A 19793-nucleotide genomic window follows, 5' to 3' on the forward strand; every position below is an offset into this window, starting at 1 on the left:
GATCAGCTCGCAAGTATTGATGAGGAAATAGAAGACAAGAAGCTCGTCTCTATTACTCTCAATAGCTTAGCGCCCTCATATGGCACATTCGTCACTTCATTGACCATTGTTCTTAGGGCAGCCCCACCTTCGTTCGATGAGTTAGTTGGGCTTTTGTTGCAGGAAGAGGAGAGATGCTCAAATTTTGCCCAAGCCTCTCGTCAAGGTGAGCAAGCGCTTGCCATGGGTGGAAAGGGCAAATTTCAGAAAAAGTTTGAGCCAAAACACAGTCATACAACTCAGCCCAAGGAGGGGAATGCAAGTAGTTCAAGCAAAAATTGGCGGTCAAACTTCTTCCGCTCCTCCGTCGATGCTATGGGAATAGCAAGAGGGGCTGTAGTAGATGACTATTTGCTTGTAGTCTGATCCGAAGAAGCTATGTTGGATGTAGATCAGCCTGCTGGCCTCACCTCATCCCCACTAACAATATCCCACAAGCCTTTACCAACCAAGATGTTATTAAGCATGAATGACCACAAGGCATAGTTTGGTCCATCCAGCTTGTCACCCTCGGACAAATTGCCAAAACTGTTCGAAAGAGTCGACATGATGCAAAATGGGATACCCACAAGCTGCAAATGTACATACAAAAAGAACTGCAAGTCTCAAAAGTACAACTGGCTGCAAATGTGCCTGCAAATCCCAAACTAATGCTTGCTGCAAATGCAAAGTACGGCTACCTGCTCTGAAATGCCACTGACTGCACAATGCAATCATTGGAGAAATGGCATAAACCAATCACTGCACTGTGCTGCAATCTGAAGTGCAATCCCAAACGGAAAATGCACAACCCAAATTTAAAATAGCACACCCACGAGTGCTCAAATGCATCCAACGGAGCTCAAAGGCATCCACAACTGTAAAGTAACTGCAAATGCACCCAACAATGCATAGTATCTGCAAATGCACCTGAGAGTACAAGAGTATGGCTGCAAAAACAGTCCCGAAGCGAAATACACAGCTCAAAACACTTACTGAAAGCGCACCTTGGCCGGAACCTTCTGCAAAAGAGTTCCCGGACTGTGTGGGCAAGCTGGAGATGACAAAGGAGCTAAAGTGAGATGCTTGGAGCTGAATGAAGCTGTCGGGAGTACTTCTGAACACATACACGTGTAGGGAAAATGCCTGGAGCTGAAAAGAGTCGCTTGCGGGTGTCTGGAAGTAAGCGCGGCAATGGGCTCTAGAGACAGAAGCGCTCTGATACCAAATGTAGGAATAAAGTGGAGACAGGTTGTGAACACAAGTGAGCTAGAGTGCACACACAAGAAAGTTCCAATAGAAATGTTCAAATGAAACAATAAAAGTACTTGGTATATAGTACCCAAGTACTATTGGTCAACCATAGGGTTGACTTTATGCCTACAATACCATATATTTATAATCTCTTACATTCCTTGCCTTTCATTTCATTTCAGTGTGGAGTTTGTTGAGCATGGTTGAGCAGTCCTTGAGCAGTTCTTTATAGCAGAGGTTTTCCCCACAGCTTGGGGGTTTTTCCTGAGATCAGTTGCAGTTTCTCTCATCTCTCTCTATCCTTTCTGGTTTGGTGTGTGTGAGGTTGGCTCTCTCTCTCTCTCTCTTCCTGTTTATTTTCGTTGCACTTCTCACAATAGCTCCTTCCATCCGTTTGCTGTTCGTTCGTCTATAGGAGCCCTTAGCCTTTGGCCTAGGGCCGCCAACAGCGAGGGTAGCGCCACCAAGGCGACACCTATCTCAACCAGTAGAGCTGCCACCAGCGAGGGTACTTTCACCCTCAGTCAAGGAGCAGCTAGGGCAGTGCCTGTCCTAGCCAGCAGAGCCGCCTCCAACGAGGGTCGTTCCGCTCTTAGCCAAGCAGTGCCGACCAAGTAGCACCGCCACCACAGCGAGGTCAACGGGATTCAAGGGTTGTGAGGTTTGCAAGTATCGCAGGGCTCAACTCGGGGTAGGTCGTATAGTCCAAGTACACCCCAGGCTAGGTTGACCAACCCTGGAGGATTAGATACAAGGGCTATCAGAGTTACGCAAGTCAGTTTCACTATGAAGTTCCGGAAGACTAAGCCGTTCCCCTCGACTCCAGCTAACAAGAAACCATCCTATGTTGCCATGGCTTCAACATCCTCCCCCTATGCCTTGACTTATCTCAAATTTCGAAGCAAGTTTGACCCACATGAGCATATTTATTTCTTACAGCAGTAACTCAAAGATGCAAAGCTCCGCATTGCTTGTTTGGAGAAGGCAATCTCAAAAATGAAGAGCGAAGGCAAACAAGAAGTAATCCAAGAAGTTTTACAGCAATGTAATACACCAGAGCTTGTGACCAAAGTACAAGAAATTGTCACCACTCAGCTCAAATCTATGGGACAGGATATTACAGCAACAATGCATAACAAGATCAACAAATGTGATGTCTATGAAGAGGTAAAAGAGCAGGAAGATATAGCATGTAACAAGAGGATTTAATGTATTGGGGGATTGCAAGACGGTTGTCTTAGTTGCTTTAAAGAGGAAGAGGAATACACTGAAGAAGAGAAGATTATACAACTCAACAGGTCGATACCACGAGTCCAATGGGATGCAAAAGACATAAGCCTTATCACAAGGAAGGGAAACCAAGCTTAGGTTTATTTCAAAGAAAGGAGTTTAAGAGCCAAGATTCTTAGACAAACCAATAAGGTGAAGGATACTATGAGAGGGAAGGAGGAGGGAGAAGCACAAGGGGGAGAGAGTCAGAGAGAGAGTAGACACCAAAGATGCGGGTGTGAAGTGATGAGCCACACCACAAACTCATTAGTTTTATTAGGATTAGGTTTTACCCTATGACTGTCTTAAGACAGTCATAGGTGTCCTATCTTTAATAAAGGGGTGGCAATGTGCCTTTACCCCAACAACCTCCCACCTAAAGGCCAATGTGCCTAAAGGGGAGAAAAGAATAAAAATTACAGCAATATACAGTTACTGTATACAAGACCATAAAATAAGAATGGTCTCATCCTAATCCCATGATGTGGCGACAATGTGCAAACCGCTCTGTAGGCAAGCTCTTAGTGAGCAAATCTGTAGGATTATCATCAGTATGCACCTTCACAAGCTCAAGCCGCTTGTCTTCCAGTACCTCCCTGATGAAATGATATTTCACATCAATGTGCTTGGTCTTTTGATGAAAGACCGGATTCTTTGCCAACATGATAGCACTCTGACTATCACAATGCAAAACTGGCATATCTCCTGTAATGCCCAAATCTCCCACCAGCCGAGTAAGCCATATTGCTTCCTTGCAAGCCTCAGTGGCTGCAACATATTCAGCTTCAGTGGTTGACAGTGCAATGCATTTCCGCAACCGAGACACCCATGATATAGCACCTCCTGCAAATGTGAAAATATAACCGGTAGTAGACTTCGGGTTATCTGCATTCCCTGCATAGTCTGAATCTGTAAAACCATGCACCAATGCATCCTGCCTACCATAGCATATGCACAAGTCTTTGGTACCCTTGAGATACCTCAAGACACCTTTCACTGCTTCCCAGTGCCTCTTGCCTGGATTTGCCATATACCTGCTGATGACTCCCACCGCAAAAGCAATATCCGGACGAGTGGCAACCATGGCATACATCAAAGAACCAACTGCAGGTGCATACGGAACCTTGGCCATTTCAGCCTTATCATCATCTGATCTGGGGCTGTCCTTACTGCTGAGTTTTAAATGTGGAGGCAACGGGGTACTAATAGACTTCCCCCCCTCCATTTTAAACCGCTGCAGTACTTTGTCAATGTACTCCTTCTGTGACAGAAACAAAAGTCCCTTGGACCTATCACGAGTAATCCGCATGCATCACCCAAGTCTTTCATGTCAAAAGACTTATGCAGTTGTTTCTTCAAAGCACTAATCTCATGCTGAGATTTACTGGCAATAAGCATGTCATCCACATATAGAATGAGTAGCATCAAACTGCCATCCTTTGCCCGTTTGGTGTACAAGCAATGATCGGTCTCACACCTATGATACCCTTGGGACTGCATGAAGGCATCAAACTTCTTGTACCATTCTCTTGGCGCCTGTTTGAGTCCATACAAGCTCCTCTTGAGCTTACACACAAGCTGCTCTTTCCCTTTAACAGCATATCCCTCTGGCTGACTCATATAGATCTCATCATGGAGATCTCCGTGAAGAAAAGCTGTCTTCACATCCATCTGACATAAATCCATGTCGTCATGAGCAACAAGAGCTAACACTGCTCTGAAAGTAGTCATCTTGACTACAGGGGAAAAGATCTCATCAAAATCAATGCCCTTCTCCTGCTTAAATCCCTTGGCAACCAATCTGGCCTTATACCTCGGTAAAGCATTTGAATCCACTTTGACTTTGTAAACCCACTTGCATGGCAAAACCTTTCTGCCTGCAGGTAGCTGCACCAAGTCCCATGTATCATTTTGAAGTAGGGAGTCCATTTCTGACTGCATGGCTTTCTCCCACTTCTTATTCTCTGTTCTTCCCATAGCTTCCTTGAAGCTGGAAGGCTCACCACAATCTGTCAGCATGATAAAATCAGCCACATTATTGGCTCCTGGAACAAACCTGGCAGGAGGCCGTTGTACACGGGTGCTCCTCCTAACAAAATGTTCCGGATTAGGCTGCTGTCCAGCCTGTTCGTCATGCATGACGGGTGGCTGTACCACCATATCTGGCTGTTCTACAGCCCCATCTGCTGGCATATCCAGTGGTGCATCATTGGCAAAATTATCTGGCTGATTTTCAGCCTGTATACCCTCTTGAACAGGGTTATCTGCAGCAGCCTGCTGCTGCATATAAATGGGCATTCTTTGCTGTCCAACATCATCATAAATAACCCTCCTGTATTCCACAGGTTGCACGGGTTCCTTGTGTACACTATCCTCTTTAAAGATGACATCATTGCTGCGTATAATCTTCCGTTTAGCGGGATCCCATAACCTATACCCCATTTCACCTTCGTCACCATAACCCATAAAGATGCATCTGATAGACTTTGGATCCAGTTTGGTGCGCAGTTCTTTGCGTACATGAGCAAAGCACTCGCAGCCAAATACACGTAAGTGCTTATATGAAGGTGGCTTGCCAGGCCACACCTCCTCTGGCACTTTCAACTCCAAAGCCTTGTTTGGCGACCTGTTAATAATGTGAACTGCTGTTTGCACGGCTTCTGCCCAAAAGCCATGGGGTAATGCAGCATAAGACAACATACATCGAACCTTCTCCTGAATAGTTCGATTCATCCGCTCACTTGCACCATTTTGAGATGCATTATGAGGGGCTGTGAGTTCCTGTTTGATGCCCTTAGCTTGGCAAAACTGCACAAAAGCATGTGACACATACTCACCCCCATTATCGGATCTGAGGCATTTCAGCCTACGACCTGTCCGATTCTCAACCTGAGCGACAAACTTCTTGAAAGCATCTAAGGCATCGCCCTTATGCTTCAAGAAATAGACCCACACTTTGCGTGTGGCATCATCAATGAAAGTAATAAAATATTTTGCACCCCCTAGTGATAACTGTGGCATCTCACACAAATCAGTGTGCACTAGATCAAGCGGTGCTCTATTCTCCTCTTATGAGGAGTCACAGAATGCTTGCCAAATATGCAATGATCACAAGTAGGCAAATCTGAAAAAGAAAGAGACGGCAGATAACCCAAACGTGACAGTTCTTGCATTCCTTTAACAGACATGTGTCCCAACCGGCTATGCCACAATGAAACCTTTGGCAGCTCGGTTATGGCAACAACATGATTACCCACACTGGAAACATAAAGAGGGTACAAGGTATCACTCTTATAACCCTCAGCCACTACAACCTGGCCATCAGTAATCACCCATTTGGAATCCCCAAATGTGGTGTGGTAACCACTGTCATCCAACAAGCCAGTGCTAATCAGATTTTTCTTGATTTGCGGCACATGGCGGACACCATCAAGCATAAATATGCGTCCATCAGGGAATACTATCTGTATACTGCCAATCCCTGCAATCTGACATGCATAGTTGTTCCCAAGATGAACAACTCCATAAGTACCTGTGTAGGAAGTAAACCACTCCCTATGAGGAGTAACATGAAAAGAAGCACTTGAGTCCAAGAGCCAGGTGTGCATGTCATGGCCATCAATAACCAAAGTATGTGCTATTACAGCAGAAGAGCATAAAACATCATGTATGTCACTGTCACTGTCCTCTGCTGCAACATTCACTGCATCCAAGTCATCTGCCTTGGCCTTGCCTTTGCCTTTGCTTCCATTGCCTGCATCCTTTGTTTCAGCCTTCTTGGCTTTCTGATCCCGTATGAACTTGAAGCACTTAGACTTCACATGTCCCTTCTTGCCACAGTAAAAGCATTCAATATCCTTTTTACCACGGGACTGACTGCGGGATTTGGACTTACCAGCAGATCTGCCCTTCTGCTGAGTCGTGCCTCTATCCTGTACCTGCAAGGCATTTGAAGACTTGCTGCTCGCATTATTCTTCCTGCTCATCTCCTCCATAAGGAGAGAGCTCTCTACATCAGCATACATAAGAGTGACATTCGAATTTGACAGGGTGGTCTTGAAAGTGTCCCAACTCTCAGGGAGGGTACACAACAAGAAAGTAGCCTTGAACTCCTCATCAAGGTTCAATCCCTGTGCAATAAGCTGTGTAAAGATGGCATTGAACTCACTCAAGTGTGAGGTCATAGCTGTACCTTCCTTCATGCGAAGATCAACCAGCTTCTTCAACCAATAAACCTTACTGGCTGAGCTCTTTTGGGCATACAACTCTTCTAGCCTCTGCCATAGGCCATAAGAGGTCTTTTCAGCCTGAACATTGAACACAAGAGTATCAGAAATAGTGAGCATGATAGCTGCCCTTGCGGACAAATCAAGCTCTTCCCAGTCATCATTTGTCATGTCAAATGGCTTGACACCCTTCACCCTTATGGGCTTAGAAATCTTCTTTAACAGAAGTACATTCAAACACTGTTCTGCCCATAATGCATAATTGTGTGCCCCTTCCAATTTCTTTATGTTCAGAATTGATGATTCACTTCCCCCTGATGCCATATCAGATAAGGAAAGTACCTGACTCCCTGTAAGTCAAGAAAGACTGAATAAAATTCTGATTTCTCAGAAAAAACCTGCTCTATCAAGAGCCAGGAGCACTCACAATTCCCTCCAGTTACTGTACCTTCTGACACACTGTACCGTGCTCAAATAGGCATAAAAAGAGTAATTTCAGAATGCTGCAGCTGCTCCACAAGTGCTTTAACAGTGCATCATCAGCTGACAAAGCACAAAACACTGCTGTCCTGATCACTTCTCCCACCTCAGATGAGGTATTGCACTGATTTAATATGCATAAACCACTTGGCATACACTGTTTTGTTCACTGAAAAAGAGGCTCCAGACACTTCAGCCTGTCACAAACCTGCAACAGAAAATGGGATAAATCCCAAGCAATCACCCTTCTGCCAAGGGGATAAAAGGCATCTGAAGATCTCTGACAGTAACCCAAGTGCTCTCAAGCAAAATCTGGGCAAAAGCCCCTTGATTTAACACCTGTACCAAGTGAAAAAACACCTCAACACTGAGGTAGCAAAGAAAATACAGCGCTCTCCTGGCACTTTGACCTGACAATGCAATGCATAAACAGCCCTGTGTATGCAATAACAACACAGATCCCAACGTACAGACACTGAAGAGAAAATCTTTTGAGCACTGTCAACGATGGACAGTTAGGGACCGAGTAAACTCGATGCGCCCTGGCCAAGCGTGGCTCAACTGAGATTTTCCAAGGTGTCGTACACAAAATGTGACCTGCAAGAAATGTCACTAAATACACTGCGGAAACAAGACTAATGTGGGCTCCCTGGCTCCACACTGCCTCAAGGCATACACTGCATAAGCTTCTAGGCAAAAGCCCTTTGATAATGTCACCCAAAAGCTGAGATTTCACTCAGCAAAAGCATAAAAGTCCTCTGCAAAATCAAGGCATTACCTTCCCAAAACAAGATAACTGTGCAATCAACCACACACTGTGGTACTAGTCACCTCAAGCACGAGGGACACGAAGGTACTTGCTGTACTTTCAAAACACAGTTTTGAGAACTGAAAATGATCCTGAATGAAGAGCAGAGTGCTCTCTTTCCTTTCTTTTCACCCCCAAAGAAAAACTGATGTACCTGTTGTACTTTTGTACCTTTGTACCTGTGTAGGGTACAAATGTACCTGCTGTACCTGTGCAGGGTACAGAAAAAAAAAATTTCGAGAAAAAGATTTTCCTTGATGCAGATCCCTGACGTACGTCGGTTTCTGACGCTGCTCCCAATCGAAAAAGGCACCTCCCTGTCGTCGTCTGTACGGCGGTCCGTACGGTACGGTCGACAGTACGGTGTCCGTACGGCCGTACACGCCGCCCTGTACGAAAGCCCGAAGGCTGTAATAGCTAGCAGCAGCTAGCTGCTGCTGTGCAGCTAGTGGCGCTGCTCGGCGCCGCCGCCCTGCTGGCCCGCGCTGCCTTCTGCTGGTGCCCGGCGCTGCCGCCTGCTGGTGCCCTGCACTGCAGCCCTAGCTGCTTGCGCAATGCCAAGGGCACAAGTCCCGAGGGGGGTAGAGGGGATGGTAGGCAGGAGTAGAAGGGAAGAGAGGCTGGGAGGCTGGCTCTGATACCAGTTGAGAGGGAAGGAGGAGGGAGAAGCACAAGGGGGAGAGAGTCAGAGAGAGAGTAGACACCAAAGATGCGGGTGTGAAGTGATGAGCCACACCACAAACTCATTAGTTTTATTAGGATTAGGTTTTACCCTATGACTGTCTTAAGACAGTCATAGGTGTCCTATCTTTAATAAAGGGGTGGCAATGTGCCTTTACCCCAACATACTAGAGTCTAGATATCTGAAGAGCTCACTTCAACCCAACTCAAACAAAGGAGAAATGAACTTACCGAAGTGAAGGAAGCACATAAAGTAAAACCGACTCAATGGTGAAAGACAGCAATTACTCATAAATCAACAGAAATTATGCTTTCATAAGCTCTCCCTCACTCTCTCTCTCTGAAGGTGCACTAGGGCCCAGGACAAATCGTCGGGCTGGACCCCCCCGAAGGTCTTTATTCATCAGAGAAAATCTGTTACAGAAATTCAGCGTAGAGCTATCTGGTAAATCTCCACATTTCTAAACGTGAATAATCCACTTTTTTTACAAGAGCTTCAAGCTCCATTCAAATTGGCAACATGCCACTTGTCTAAAATCTAGACTAAATCCTATTACATGCCACTAAGGGCCATTCTGGAGTCTTCAAAGCTCTCGGTCACACGAACCGCCTCCTAGATGCTTGTCCGGCTCCCATTATGCTTAGGAAAAATAATCCTTCCTAGTACCTGCAGCAATTAATTAAAGCGCACCACCATGGTACCCATTAATTGTTAGCGCTTTGCATGCAAATAACACACTGTGGACTAATCCTAGTCACAGTGGGCGTCCCCACTGAACACATGTGCACATCTAAACAAATATATATACAAATAAATAAATATATATATTCTCTGGTTGACCGGAGTCAACACTCTTGATTATAATTAAAGAGCTTTGACCAAAGGTCAAGGCGCCTTAATTATAGCCAAGTCTCTCCAACCGAAGTTGGCACATCTTGGTTAACCGGGGTTAACCCTCTTGGCGCATGCCAAGTCTTGTTGACCGAAGTCAACACTCTCTGACCGCAGTCAGGTTTACTTGACTAGAGTCAAGTATCTTTGACCGTAGTCAATCCTTTGACCATTAAAATAACTCTTTGACCATAATTAACACATATAAAACTCTTTAATTATGATCAAATTAATGGTCAACTGTACTTTGACTTAGGATATTTACATTGTGGTGACATCCCCTCGGCTTCTATTCAGTTGACCTCAACTGAAAAGCTTCCTTGTAAACATCCAAAAGTTGTGGATGATCGGATAGCATGTCTTCGTCCATCCACTTGGCATCTAATGCTGTATAATTCTTGAATTTTACAAGATACCTGTAAAACTCCTTACCCTGAGGGCCTTTACGTACAATATGGTACACAATTTGCTCTGGCTGAAGGACTTCCTCCAGCTCATCCACTTCTGGTGGATCTTCTGATACTGGTTCTGTAGGCTCTGGTCCCTGAAATTTCTTTAGAAGACTCACATGGAATGCATTGTGAATCCTCCAACGCTCTGGCAATGCTAATCTGTATGCAACCTCATTTATTCTTTCTGTAACCCTGAAAGGGCCATAGTATCTGGGAGATAACTTTGCATACACTTTCTGTTTGCCTTTAAACTTGCGGAGCCTAGCTTTTTCAAACCTCAAAAGTACCCAATCCGCGGAAAGACACTCTGAAAGCCTCCTCCAAAAGGCCGATCAGTGCTGTTTGCACGCTGGGGCATACACATTCAGGATCCCAATCCTGGACCTTGCCATCCTAACTCCCATCCAAAGTGCCCGTCCTGGGATAAGCTCGCCTTGGTCATAGACCTCTGGAGCCACTGTCTGTGAGGCTGAGATGCAGAGTCCTCCGCTCCGTCCTACTGCAGGAGACCACACCTCCGGACCTCTCCCTGGGAGAAGGTGATGTCGCCGTCGAATGTCTGATGCTGAGAACATATGCTCCTAAATCAAAAGGATGTCCACTATCCGCCCTACCACTACCCTTTGCAACTCCTGTCGAAGGATCAGGTACTGCGGTTGACTACGAGCACGGTCGTGGAGCCCGTGCAGGTTCCAACTCACTATGGTCCAACTCATGAGGATGGGGATGCAGAAAACAGCCTTATGTGACTTTGGCGGGGGTTTGGAGGGCGAGTAGTCCGTGTCTGTACATCGACGTACTAGGGTGGACACCAGCTTAATGCCAATCTTCCATGCCCACTTCATCATGAGGGAGACTACCACCCTGGCCAAACCATACATCGGCTTCTCTCGCGTGAAGCCCAACTGAAAGTTCACCTCCGCACCATGGGCGTGCCAAAGGTCTAGTCCCTGTGGCCCCATCCATTCGTCCATCATGCGTGAAATCTGATCTCCCATATTAGCATCAACCACCAATGGATACCACTTCTCCAACCTTGTGGATGCGAACTGGAATCTCCAAACTGGGTGTGTCTGGGAGCCCACGCTGATCGAACCTCCTTTCCGGGGCTACAAGACCAGAAGCGTTACCTCCAGAGGTAGAGGGCAAGACTCCAGAATCTCCAGATAAATCCAGGGTCCCAATCTCCAGAAGTCCCACGGTAAGGGATGCCCAAGCTGGAGATTGGGAACTGTTGATCGGGAGGACGAGCCCGTTCCCTCTGGCTCCCTCCCTAATTGGACCGGATGTTGCAGTGAGGAAGCGGAAGGGAACATCATCTTACCCTTGCCTATTGGCAGGGGTGTCAAGGTAGGGGAGGGGTGGGAGGCCGAAGAACCTGCTACTGAGGAGGTGGAGAGGGGGGATGAGGGAGAGATGGAGGCGGAGGGGGGGGGGGGCAGGTGGTGAGGGTGACCATAGCAGGAGGGGCGAGGGAGCGGAGGAAATCCAAGAGGGAGGGGGGGAGTTGAGAGGGAGCGGGATCTAGAGGGGGAGGGGGGCGGGGGGGGGAGTAGGGGGGACCATAGGCCCCTCTGCCGATCAGGCTCGTCGGGGCTCTGAACTTGCTCCTCCTCAGCTACTGCCAGGCTAACATCCGTAGCTTCTATCATCGCAGTGTTTGGAGCTCTTGGAGATCGTTGCTGATGCAGGGGTGAGTGTGGACGCTGAACCTCCATCACAGGAGGATCCTCTGGCTGGGCAATGGCCCCTTCTGTTGGGGGAGGTGGATCTTCACGTAAGGGCTCCTACTGCTGCTCCTCCTCAGGTGCCTCTCGAGAAGCCGTGTCTCTCTCCACTCGTCCCCCACCACCTGGGACCTACGTTAGTATCGTCGATTGGTACGTAGGAAGAAGCTGGATTTTGTCCGTAGCTGGATTTCGTCTGTTGAAACAAGGAAGAATTACTGAATATTCTGTTTAGTAACAACTTTAAGGACTTTTGGTGGAGATTTCTAGAGGGGCGGTCACCTTCACCACTCACTGACACTCAAGTCTGGGATAATTATGCGTGTACACTCTATGATATCCCAAATCAGCCAGCTCCGGATCTCTCACTCATACCTCGCCCCACATCCTGCACACTTTTCACTAGGGGGGCTGTGAAGGATGCTGTGATAAAACTCTATAATTTCTGAGTGAAAGATCATGAGGGCCTATGCACTGAATTCATTGCATATGGGATTAATCTCCTAGCCCCGATCTTAGCAAAGCTCTTTAATGAAGCGGTTGGTTTGGGGTTTCCACGCACCTGGACTGTCAACACTATCTCACCTATCCACAATGCAGGGGATCCCATGACCTTGGAGAACTATAGGACCATCATGATCGGACATGTCATGTCCAAGATTTATGCATCAGTACTTGATTTGATCCTAAGGTCAGTCGATTCGCAGAGTGCAGGGGACTTAGAGCAGTCGGACAGGCTGCATTCCGACGTGATCATGGGACTATGGATCACATTCTCACAATCAGGTGTATCATCGAGGAGGTGAGGGCACGGAAACAGAGGGTATATTATTGCTTTGTGGATTTTCGCAAAGCCTTTGACACGGTTTCGAGAGCCCGCCTCCTCCGACGCATATAGGATTTGGGTTATGACCAGGAGATCATCTGGGCCGTCATGGCACTTTATGAGAGAGTCTCAGGTAGAGTCCGAGCAGGGTTGGGGTGGACAGAGGAGATCATGAGCACTATTGGGGTCAAACAAGGGTGTCCTTTATCACTCACCTTGTTTGGCCTCTACATTGACGAGCTTGAGATAGTTATGCAGACACTGGGGGGGAATGTATACTCTCTAGTTGGCACGCTAATCCGGATATTGCTATATGCAAATGATGTGGCACTTTTGTCTTCATCAGCAGAGGGCCTCCAGAGACACCTTGATGCACTACAGTCCTTTTGTGAGTCCCATGATTTGAAAGTCAACCTTGGTAAAACCAATGTCACGATCTTCAATACATCTCGAGCCGTTATGTGCCAGGAGCAGTTCACGTTTGATGGGTCACGTGTTGAGATTGTTTCGTCATATACATACCTTGGTGTTATCTTCTCTGGACCTATCTTCACCATGAGACCCGCAATGCAGGACCGCCTAAGTGGGGAATACGCTTCATTGGCTGGATTAGAGAGGCAATGCTTCCGCTCACACTTTCATGATCTGCAGACCAAGGGATTGCTGTTTGAATCCTTGGTCCATTGAGCGGGGATGTACGACAGCCCTTCTTTTGGGTCGGATCTATCAAATATAGAGTGGGCTCGTGTGTAGCAGCTACAGGTTCTCATGCTATTGTGGATAATCCATGGTAAGCCGTCCGTCCCTCACCAGATTATTCAGGTTGAGTTTGGGTCATCCCCACTATTCTTGGATGCAGCATTTCAAATTTTTACCTACCTATACCGGGTCAGGGGATACGGGGATTGCACTTCTGGGCGCAACAGATTACTATGGCTAGCATTGACCTCTTCTATGGCCCTATTAGCAGCATGTGACTAGAGATGCTGGTATGCACGCACAGAGATGGTTTAAGCGATTGGGGCTCCACATGGACAGACTCCCTCCCTTCTAGTACAGCATTGATGCGCCATTCTCTCTTGTCACATGAGGTCAACCAGATCATCCGCAAGGATCTTTTATAGCCTCACACATTCCGGACCTGGTTGGGATTGAGCGAGCTTCCAACGAAGCTCAGCTTCTACAGGGATCATTGATCCACCGGGATATACGCAGATCCACCTATCCCACTCACTGAGGATTTCTATTGCGCAGTTTCGGGCCTCTTCACATAGACTGCGCATTGAGAGTGGCAAGCCAGAGGGTCTACCTCGGGAGAGGTGCACATGCACATTATGTGACACACAGAAGGTCGAGTCGGAGGAGCATTTCATTTTCAGGTGCCCAGTTTACTATGGGATCCAAGGATGCTTCTACTGCCTCCTCAGAGATAGTTCTGGGGTGTTGTCTTGGTTTCTCTCTTATCCAGACCAAAAATGCTTGGTAGCTTTCATCCATGAGGCAGTCAGGCATCGCGAGCGTCTACTTCGATCAGGGAGACAGGAGCAGACCTCCTCCTTGGTAGACCCTTCTCAGAGCTTGATCGTGGAGTTCTTCCAGCCAGAGTAGGTGGACCCCCACTCTATGAGGTCCCGACATGGCTGGGATCCAAAGCCAGTGACACGACATTTCAAAGAGCGGATTGACACACATATTATACTTGGGAATATCTCTTTGTTCAGAGTCTGTGCTTGACCGATAGGGGTCATTGTAGCCCTTGTTAGACGCAGAGCTATGATCAGGAGACGACACATGACCATGCCCTTGAGCAGCCGCCAACACTCTATCGTCGACTTCATGCTCCTGCCGTCTCATCCACCCGGATTAACTGATGATGATGATGATGATACTGATGTGTAGTCGATCACTCTGACATGACTGTAGTACTTAGCACTAGCTTTTTGCATTCTGTATTTGTGGATGCTCGTTTAGTAGCTCCACGCTCATAGTTTGTTTGTATCAGGTTTCTCATAGTCTTATAGATCCATCAGTTTTCCGAAGACTTTAATAAACTCTTTTTCTTTCTTTCTTTCTCTCTGCGTCTAGCCCTCTACCTGTGACGGCTGCGGGCCTGTTTGCTTGGTTTCTTTTTCTTTTTCACCTGGGTCCAGTCTCCTTCTAGGGGGTCACCCAGGCGGTCTGAGACTCCTGCTGCTCCTGTCTAGGGGGGTCGTGGGTTTTGGCCTGCTGACTCTGCCTGCTTTGCGGGGGTGGGGGGCGAGGGGCTCGGCCTTGGCCGTGGGGGCAATCTCTGGCTAGGTGACCCAGACACTGGCCTGGTAACCCAAAAATCTCCTCTCGTTGGCGAAGTGTGCCCAGGAGGATCAACTCTGGAAGGGACTCTAGGCTCTCAACCACCAGTATGATCCTGGGGACACCGTCATATGCTACCACTGAAGTGGCCAAGTTTGGCGGAGACTCGAGCACGGTGCCAAATGCCCAACCAATAGAGGAGAGGATGGCTCTATACTCCTTTGGGACCCCTGGGAAGCGGAGCGTAACCGAAAAACGGGGAACATGGTGTGTCATGTCCATGTCCTCCATTGTAAAGCCATGGTACCAAGGAAAGAGGTACACCAAATGTGGGCCAAGGAGAATGGGGTTCTGCTCCACAAGTGTCAAGGCAGTATCGGAGGAGCTCAGTTGGATAAGGAAGACGCCTCTTTCATAGATAGTGACCTCCTGAATGTGGTCACCCTCTAGTGCCAAGCTCGCCTTGATCCACTCTCGCACCTGTCACCTTGTGGGTGTGAGGTCCACAATTCTGCCTACAATTGCCTTGCCTTGGAGGGACTGAACTGCATGCTGCACTTGTTGCTTATCTGTCGGAGAAAGGATAACCTTGACAGCTTTGGGATTTGAAAGTGCCATCTTAGCCCTTCTGGCCAGACAAGTGTCACCACCAAGCTTACTTTCTCCGAGGCATAGGTCAAGTCAGGACTTTGACATGGTGGAGAAAGGAGACCATGAGCATGATTGGAGTTAACCAAGGTTGTCCATTATCATCGACCTTGTTTGATTTGTACATCGACGAGCTGGAGTCCTTCATCACGACTCTAGGAGGCACATGCTCTTCATTAGCTGGCTCCTTGATTCCAATTCTACTATATGCATATGGCATGGTCCTACTCTTCACCTCAGTTGAGGGTCTCCAACGACTTTTGGATGCGCTCTAGTGTTTTTGTGATACACATGATTTGAAGGTCAACTTGGGAAAAACGAAGGTTATGATCTTCAACATGTCTCAAGCAGCCGCACTCAGAGAGCAGTTCACCTTCGATGGGGCTCCGATAGAGATTGTTGCATCCTACATATACCTAAGTGTCCTCTTTTGGGTCCAATTTTCATGATGAGACCAGCTATGCAAGCCTATTTGAGCAGGGGACGTGCTGCTTAGCCAGACTCGAGCGCGAGTGCTTCCACTCACATTTTTAGGATCTTGGAACCAAGTCTCTTCTTTTTTGACACATTAGTCCGCCCAACAGATATGTATGGTAGTTCCTTTTGGGAGCGGACTTATCTGAGATAGATTGGTCCTAAATAGAGAGATTTCAGGTTCTGCTTCTCGCTTGAATGATCCGTAGTAAGCCATCAGGCCCGCATTAGATCATACTTGTAGAGTTTGGAGCCACCCCTCTACAGCTTGATGCATACTTCTAGGTGGTCACTTACGTCCATAGGGTTAGGGACTTTGATACCATGACAGTTGGATGACGCAGATTGCTATGGCTAGCCCTGACTTCATCTATGGCATTGGGGGCAAGGGGATCAGAGGAGCTGGTAGGCTCGGATACGTAGATGGATCGCAGACCTAGGGCTACAGATGGATAGATTGCCACCGTTTTAGTACAGCCTTGAGGCTCCATCTTCCACTTGCTTGTCAGGAGGTGAACTAGGTCATCAGCTCTACCCATTGAGGACCTAGTTAGCACCTATTGAGCTTTCAGTGAAACTCGGATTCTATAGAGATCATTGCTTACGGACCTTAGAGGAGGGGTTCATCGAACCGACGGGCTACACCCAGATTCATATCCCACATGCATTGAGGATCTTGATGGGTTAGTTTCGAGTATCTTCACACAAGCTATGGGTTGAGATAGGATGAACAGAAGGCATCCCACGCCAGAGACGGATTTGCACTTTATGTGATATGTAGGAGACCGGGATAGAGGATCACTATGCTTTAAGATGCCCTGTATACTATGAGATCCGTGGACGGCACCATTGTCTTTTTAGTACCAATTTTGGCCCACTCAGAGAGTTCTTTGCTCATCCAGATTAGTGGCGAGCGGTTTGAGGAAGATCAACTCCTACAGGCATAGAGGAGACACATGAGGGATTGGCCAAACCCGATCATGGATTTTCTTCTGTGACCTGAGCCAAGGACAAGAGCAGGGGAGCAGACACAGGAGAGACCAGATGACACGAATCGCCAGCTCCAACTCCGAGTGGACGCTCACATGAGGGCTGCAAACATATCCTCTCTCTTCGACGTAGGCACTTGTCAGACAGTGGGCCTCATCATGGATATTATAGGGGAGAGGGGATGGATCCAGACAGGTTGAGCGACAACAGCATTCTATCATTGATTTTCTCTCTTGACACTAGCCCTCGCGAAATCGTGAGCCACAAGTATACGAGCTCCTCTTGTTACTCCTCAGTTGTCCAGTCGTGTTGGTTCCACAGACGACATACATAGGTCCAACCACTCAGGGCCAGCTGGCTGATTGATAGACTACTAGGGGATTCTCCTTGGTGTTTTCTTCCCCCATTGTGGGTTTCTCTCATAGCGATAGCGTGATGTACTACATTTTTTTTATTGTCGCAGGCATTAGCATTGGGTAGGGTTGCCCATTTTAGTGGTCCCCACCCCTTAGGTTTCATTCTATGTAGTTTCTTTTTAGTCTCATAGTCCCTTTGGTCTTTCATAGACGTTAAAAAACCTCTCTTTCTTTCTTCAAGGCAAATGTCTTTTTTTAACCTAATTTCAACTGTAACCATGTATAGTGGGACGTCAGTATTGATTATGAGTTCGCATGTGCACACTCATATAAAGTGAGACCATTTTTTAGAAGGTTAAAAATGCAGCCATTCAAACGCCTTCTGCTTACTTTTTTTAAATTTTTACTTGTTTCCATGGATAAGGGTCCAAATGAGAGGGTCACACAACCTTGGGACTTTCAATTTTCTCCACAAGAAGCGATTTATTCCTTTGGACAAACATTGCCAACAACTTCGTAATATCCTTTTTGGACATTAACATATGATAACATATTTTATGCCCCCCCAAAAAAAACATTGCCAACAACTTCAATGCATTTGGTGCAGACTGCCCGATTGCTCTAGGGTAATAAAGTAAGAATGCTTGACCTAGCAAGTTGTGTGATTATGAAGGTTCACGGCCAGGATAACATCAGAATAGCCTTTGCCTGAATGGTTGTTGAATGAATTGTCTACTAGAAGTAGAGGCAGCTACTTGAATATATGAAGGTGCATGCTTCATGGCCAAGGTGGCATCACAATAATCTCTTCTTGAATGGCCTTGAGCAGTTTATCTATTAGAGGTTTAGGTCAGGGTCTTTCCCAAATGCAAGTGTTTAAAACTTTTGTTGTTCTCTTAGGGAAGGTTTTTTTGTGGTAGTTCTCTTTGTTCATGGTTTGACACTTATTATCGATACTTTACATCATAAAGGATTGCTAAGAAATGAACTATCAAATTTTTTAATTACTAGAAATTATTGATGTTTCTTAGGTATGTGGAGACTGTACCATTGGCAGCAGAGGTATTGGACCTGAGGGAGTCACAAAAGTTACAGATGATAGAGACATTGAAGTTGGAACGGCAACGTGTGCGATTTGAGGCAGCAATTGGAAAAGCTCCTCCTCTTTCACATGATGAGTTTCTTGAGCATATTCGAGATAGAGCGTATGTTCTTTCTTGATTGCCTTGAGTCTCATTTAATGTGTGTAATGGAATGATGTATGGCCTTAGTATAGATGCTCTAAGAGAAGTGCTTTCAGAATAAAACTTTGTGAAGTTTTATGTGGCAGCATATATTGACGTTTTAGCTGTTCTAGTTTCTTATATTCGTTTCTTTCTTGGGTTCCCTCTTGAGTCTATATAATCCTTTCCATTGTGGGAACTTGAAATATGAAGGGGAAGAAGAAATGCAAGCATTGTGTATTTGCAAAAGAGCCGAATGGCTTGTCAGACCAGATTAAGATAGTATGATAAAGGGTATTCCTAGTAAATGTACAATAAGGAGCTGAAAACTTGATTCAATGCAATATGATCATGTTGCCTTATATATATCAAGCAGTTGTAACCGAGCTAGTATGGGTGCAAGGCCTACCTTCAGAAACACTTGAGCATAGTACGAATGCTGGATCCATGGCATGGGTACCAAATTCAGCCAGTTTGATAAAGATACAAGTGAATATCCACTTATTATGTGGATATAGTTCTAGGAAGCAACAAAACAAATCAAAATGTTCATTGACACCTTCCAGCTCCATTGTAAAATGATAAATAAAGTGTTTCCCAAGAAGGTAATAGAAAGAGAAGATGCTTGATTGCTATGGAAATGGAGAACTTATCTTTTGATTTTGTTTGAAGTTCTCTATGCTCAAAATGTCCCTAAGAACTATCAAGGAAATACAAATAAAGTTCTCTAACTCAAAATGTCCCTAAGAACTATTAAGGACATGGAGAACTTACGTTTGGATTTTGTTTGAAGTTCTCTATGCTCAAAATGTCCCTAAAAACTATCAAGAAAAATGATCTATATATGGAAACATAAGATGATTGATTGCTATGGAAATGGAGAACTTATCTTTTGATTTTGTTTGAAGTTCTCTATGTTCAAAATGTCCCTAAGAACTATCAAGGAAAGTTTTAAAACCTTGTAAAGACAATGCCTTTAATTTTGCATTGAGACAAAAGCCAAGAGGAAATAAATGAAGTAATGCTTCTTGCAATTCTAGAGAAATGGAGAACTTATCGTTTGATTTTGTTTGATGTTCTCTATACTCAAAATGTCCGTAAAAAGTAAATAAAAATCAAAGTTTGAAAAACCTTGTAAGGACCATGCCATTGAGGGATATGCCAAAAGGAAGGAGCT

At 46.1% G+C, this 19793-nt stretch overlaps 1 protein-coding gene across 2 annotated transcripts in view; it reads left to right on the forward strand.

The window, feature by feature from the left end:
• The window catches only part of LOC147879554 (CemA-like proton extrusion protein-like protein), a 126304-nt gene that overhangs the window by 52557 nt on the left and 53954 nt on the right, over nucleotides 1-19793 (forward strand). For both annotated transcript variants that reach the window (XR_015540666.1, XM_087371873.1), the window contains exon 3: nucleotides 18425-18598. Coding sequence is in view for 1 of the 2 variants with exons in the window: in XM_087371873.1 (XP_087227999.1) it covers nucleotides 18425-18598 (174 nt within the window). In the remaining variant the exon portion in view is untranslated. The remainder of the gene's footprint in view (nucleotides 1-18424; nucleotides 18599-19793) is intronic.

The sequence above is a fragment of the Dipteris shenzhenensis genome, chromosome 33 (assembly GCF_047967505.1).
Source record: "Dipteris shenzhenensis isolate YYH24624 ecotype China chromosome 33, Dip_SZ_1.0, whole genome shotgun sequence".
In the NCBI taxonomy this organism is placed as follows: Eukaryota; Viridiplantae; Streptophyta; class Polypodiopsida; order Gleicheniales; family Dipteridaceae; genus Dipteris; species Dipteris shenzhenensis.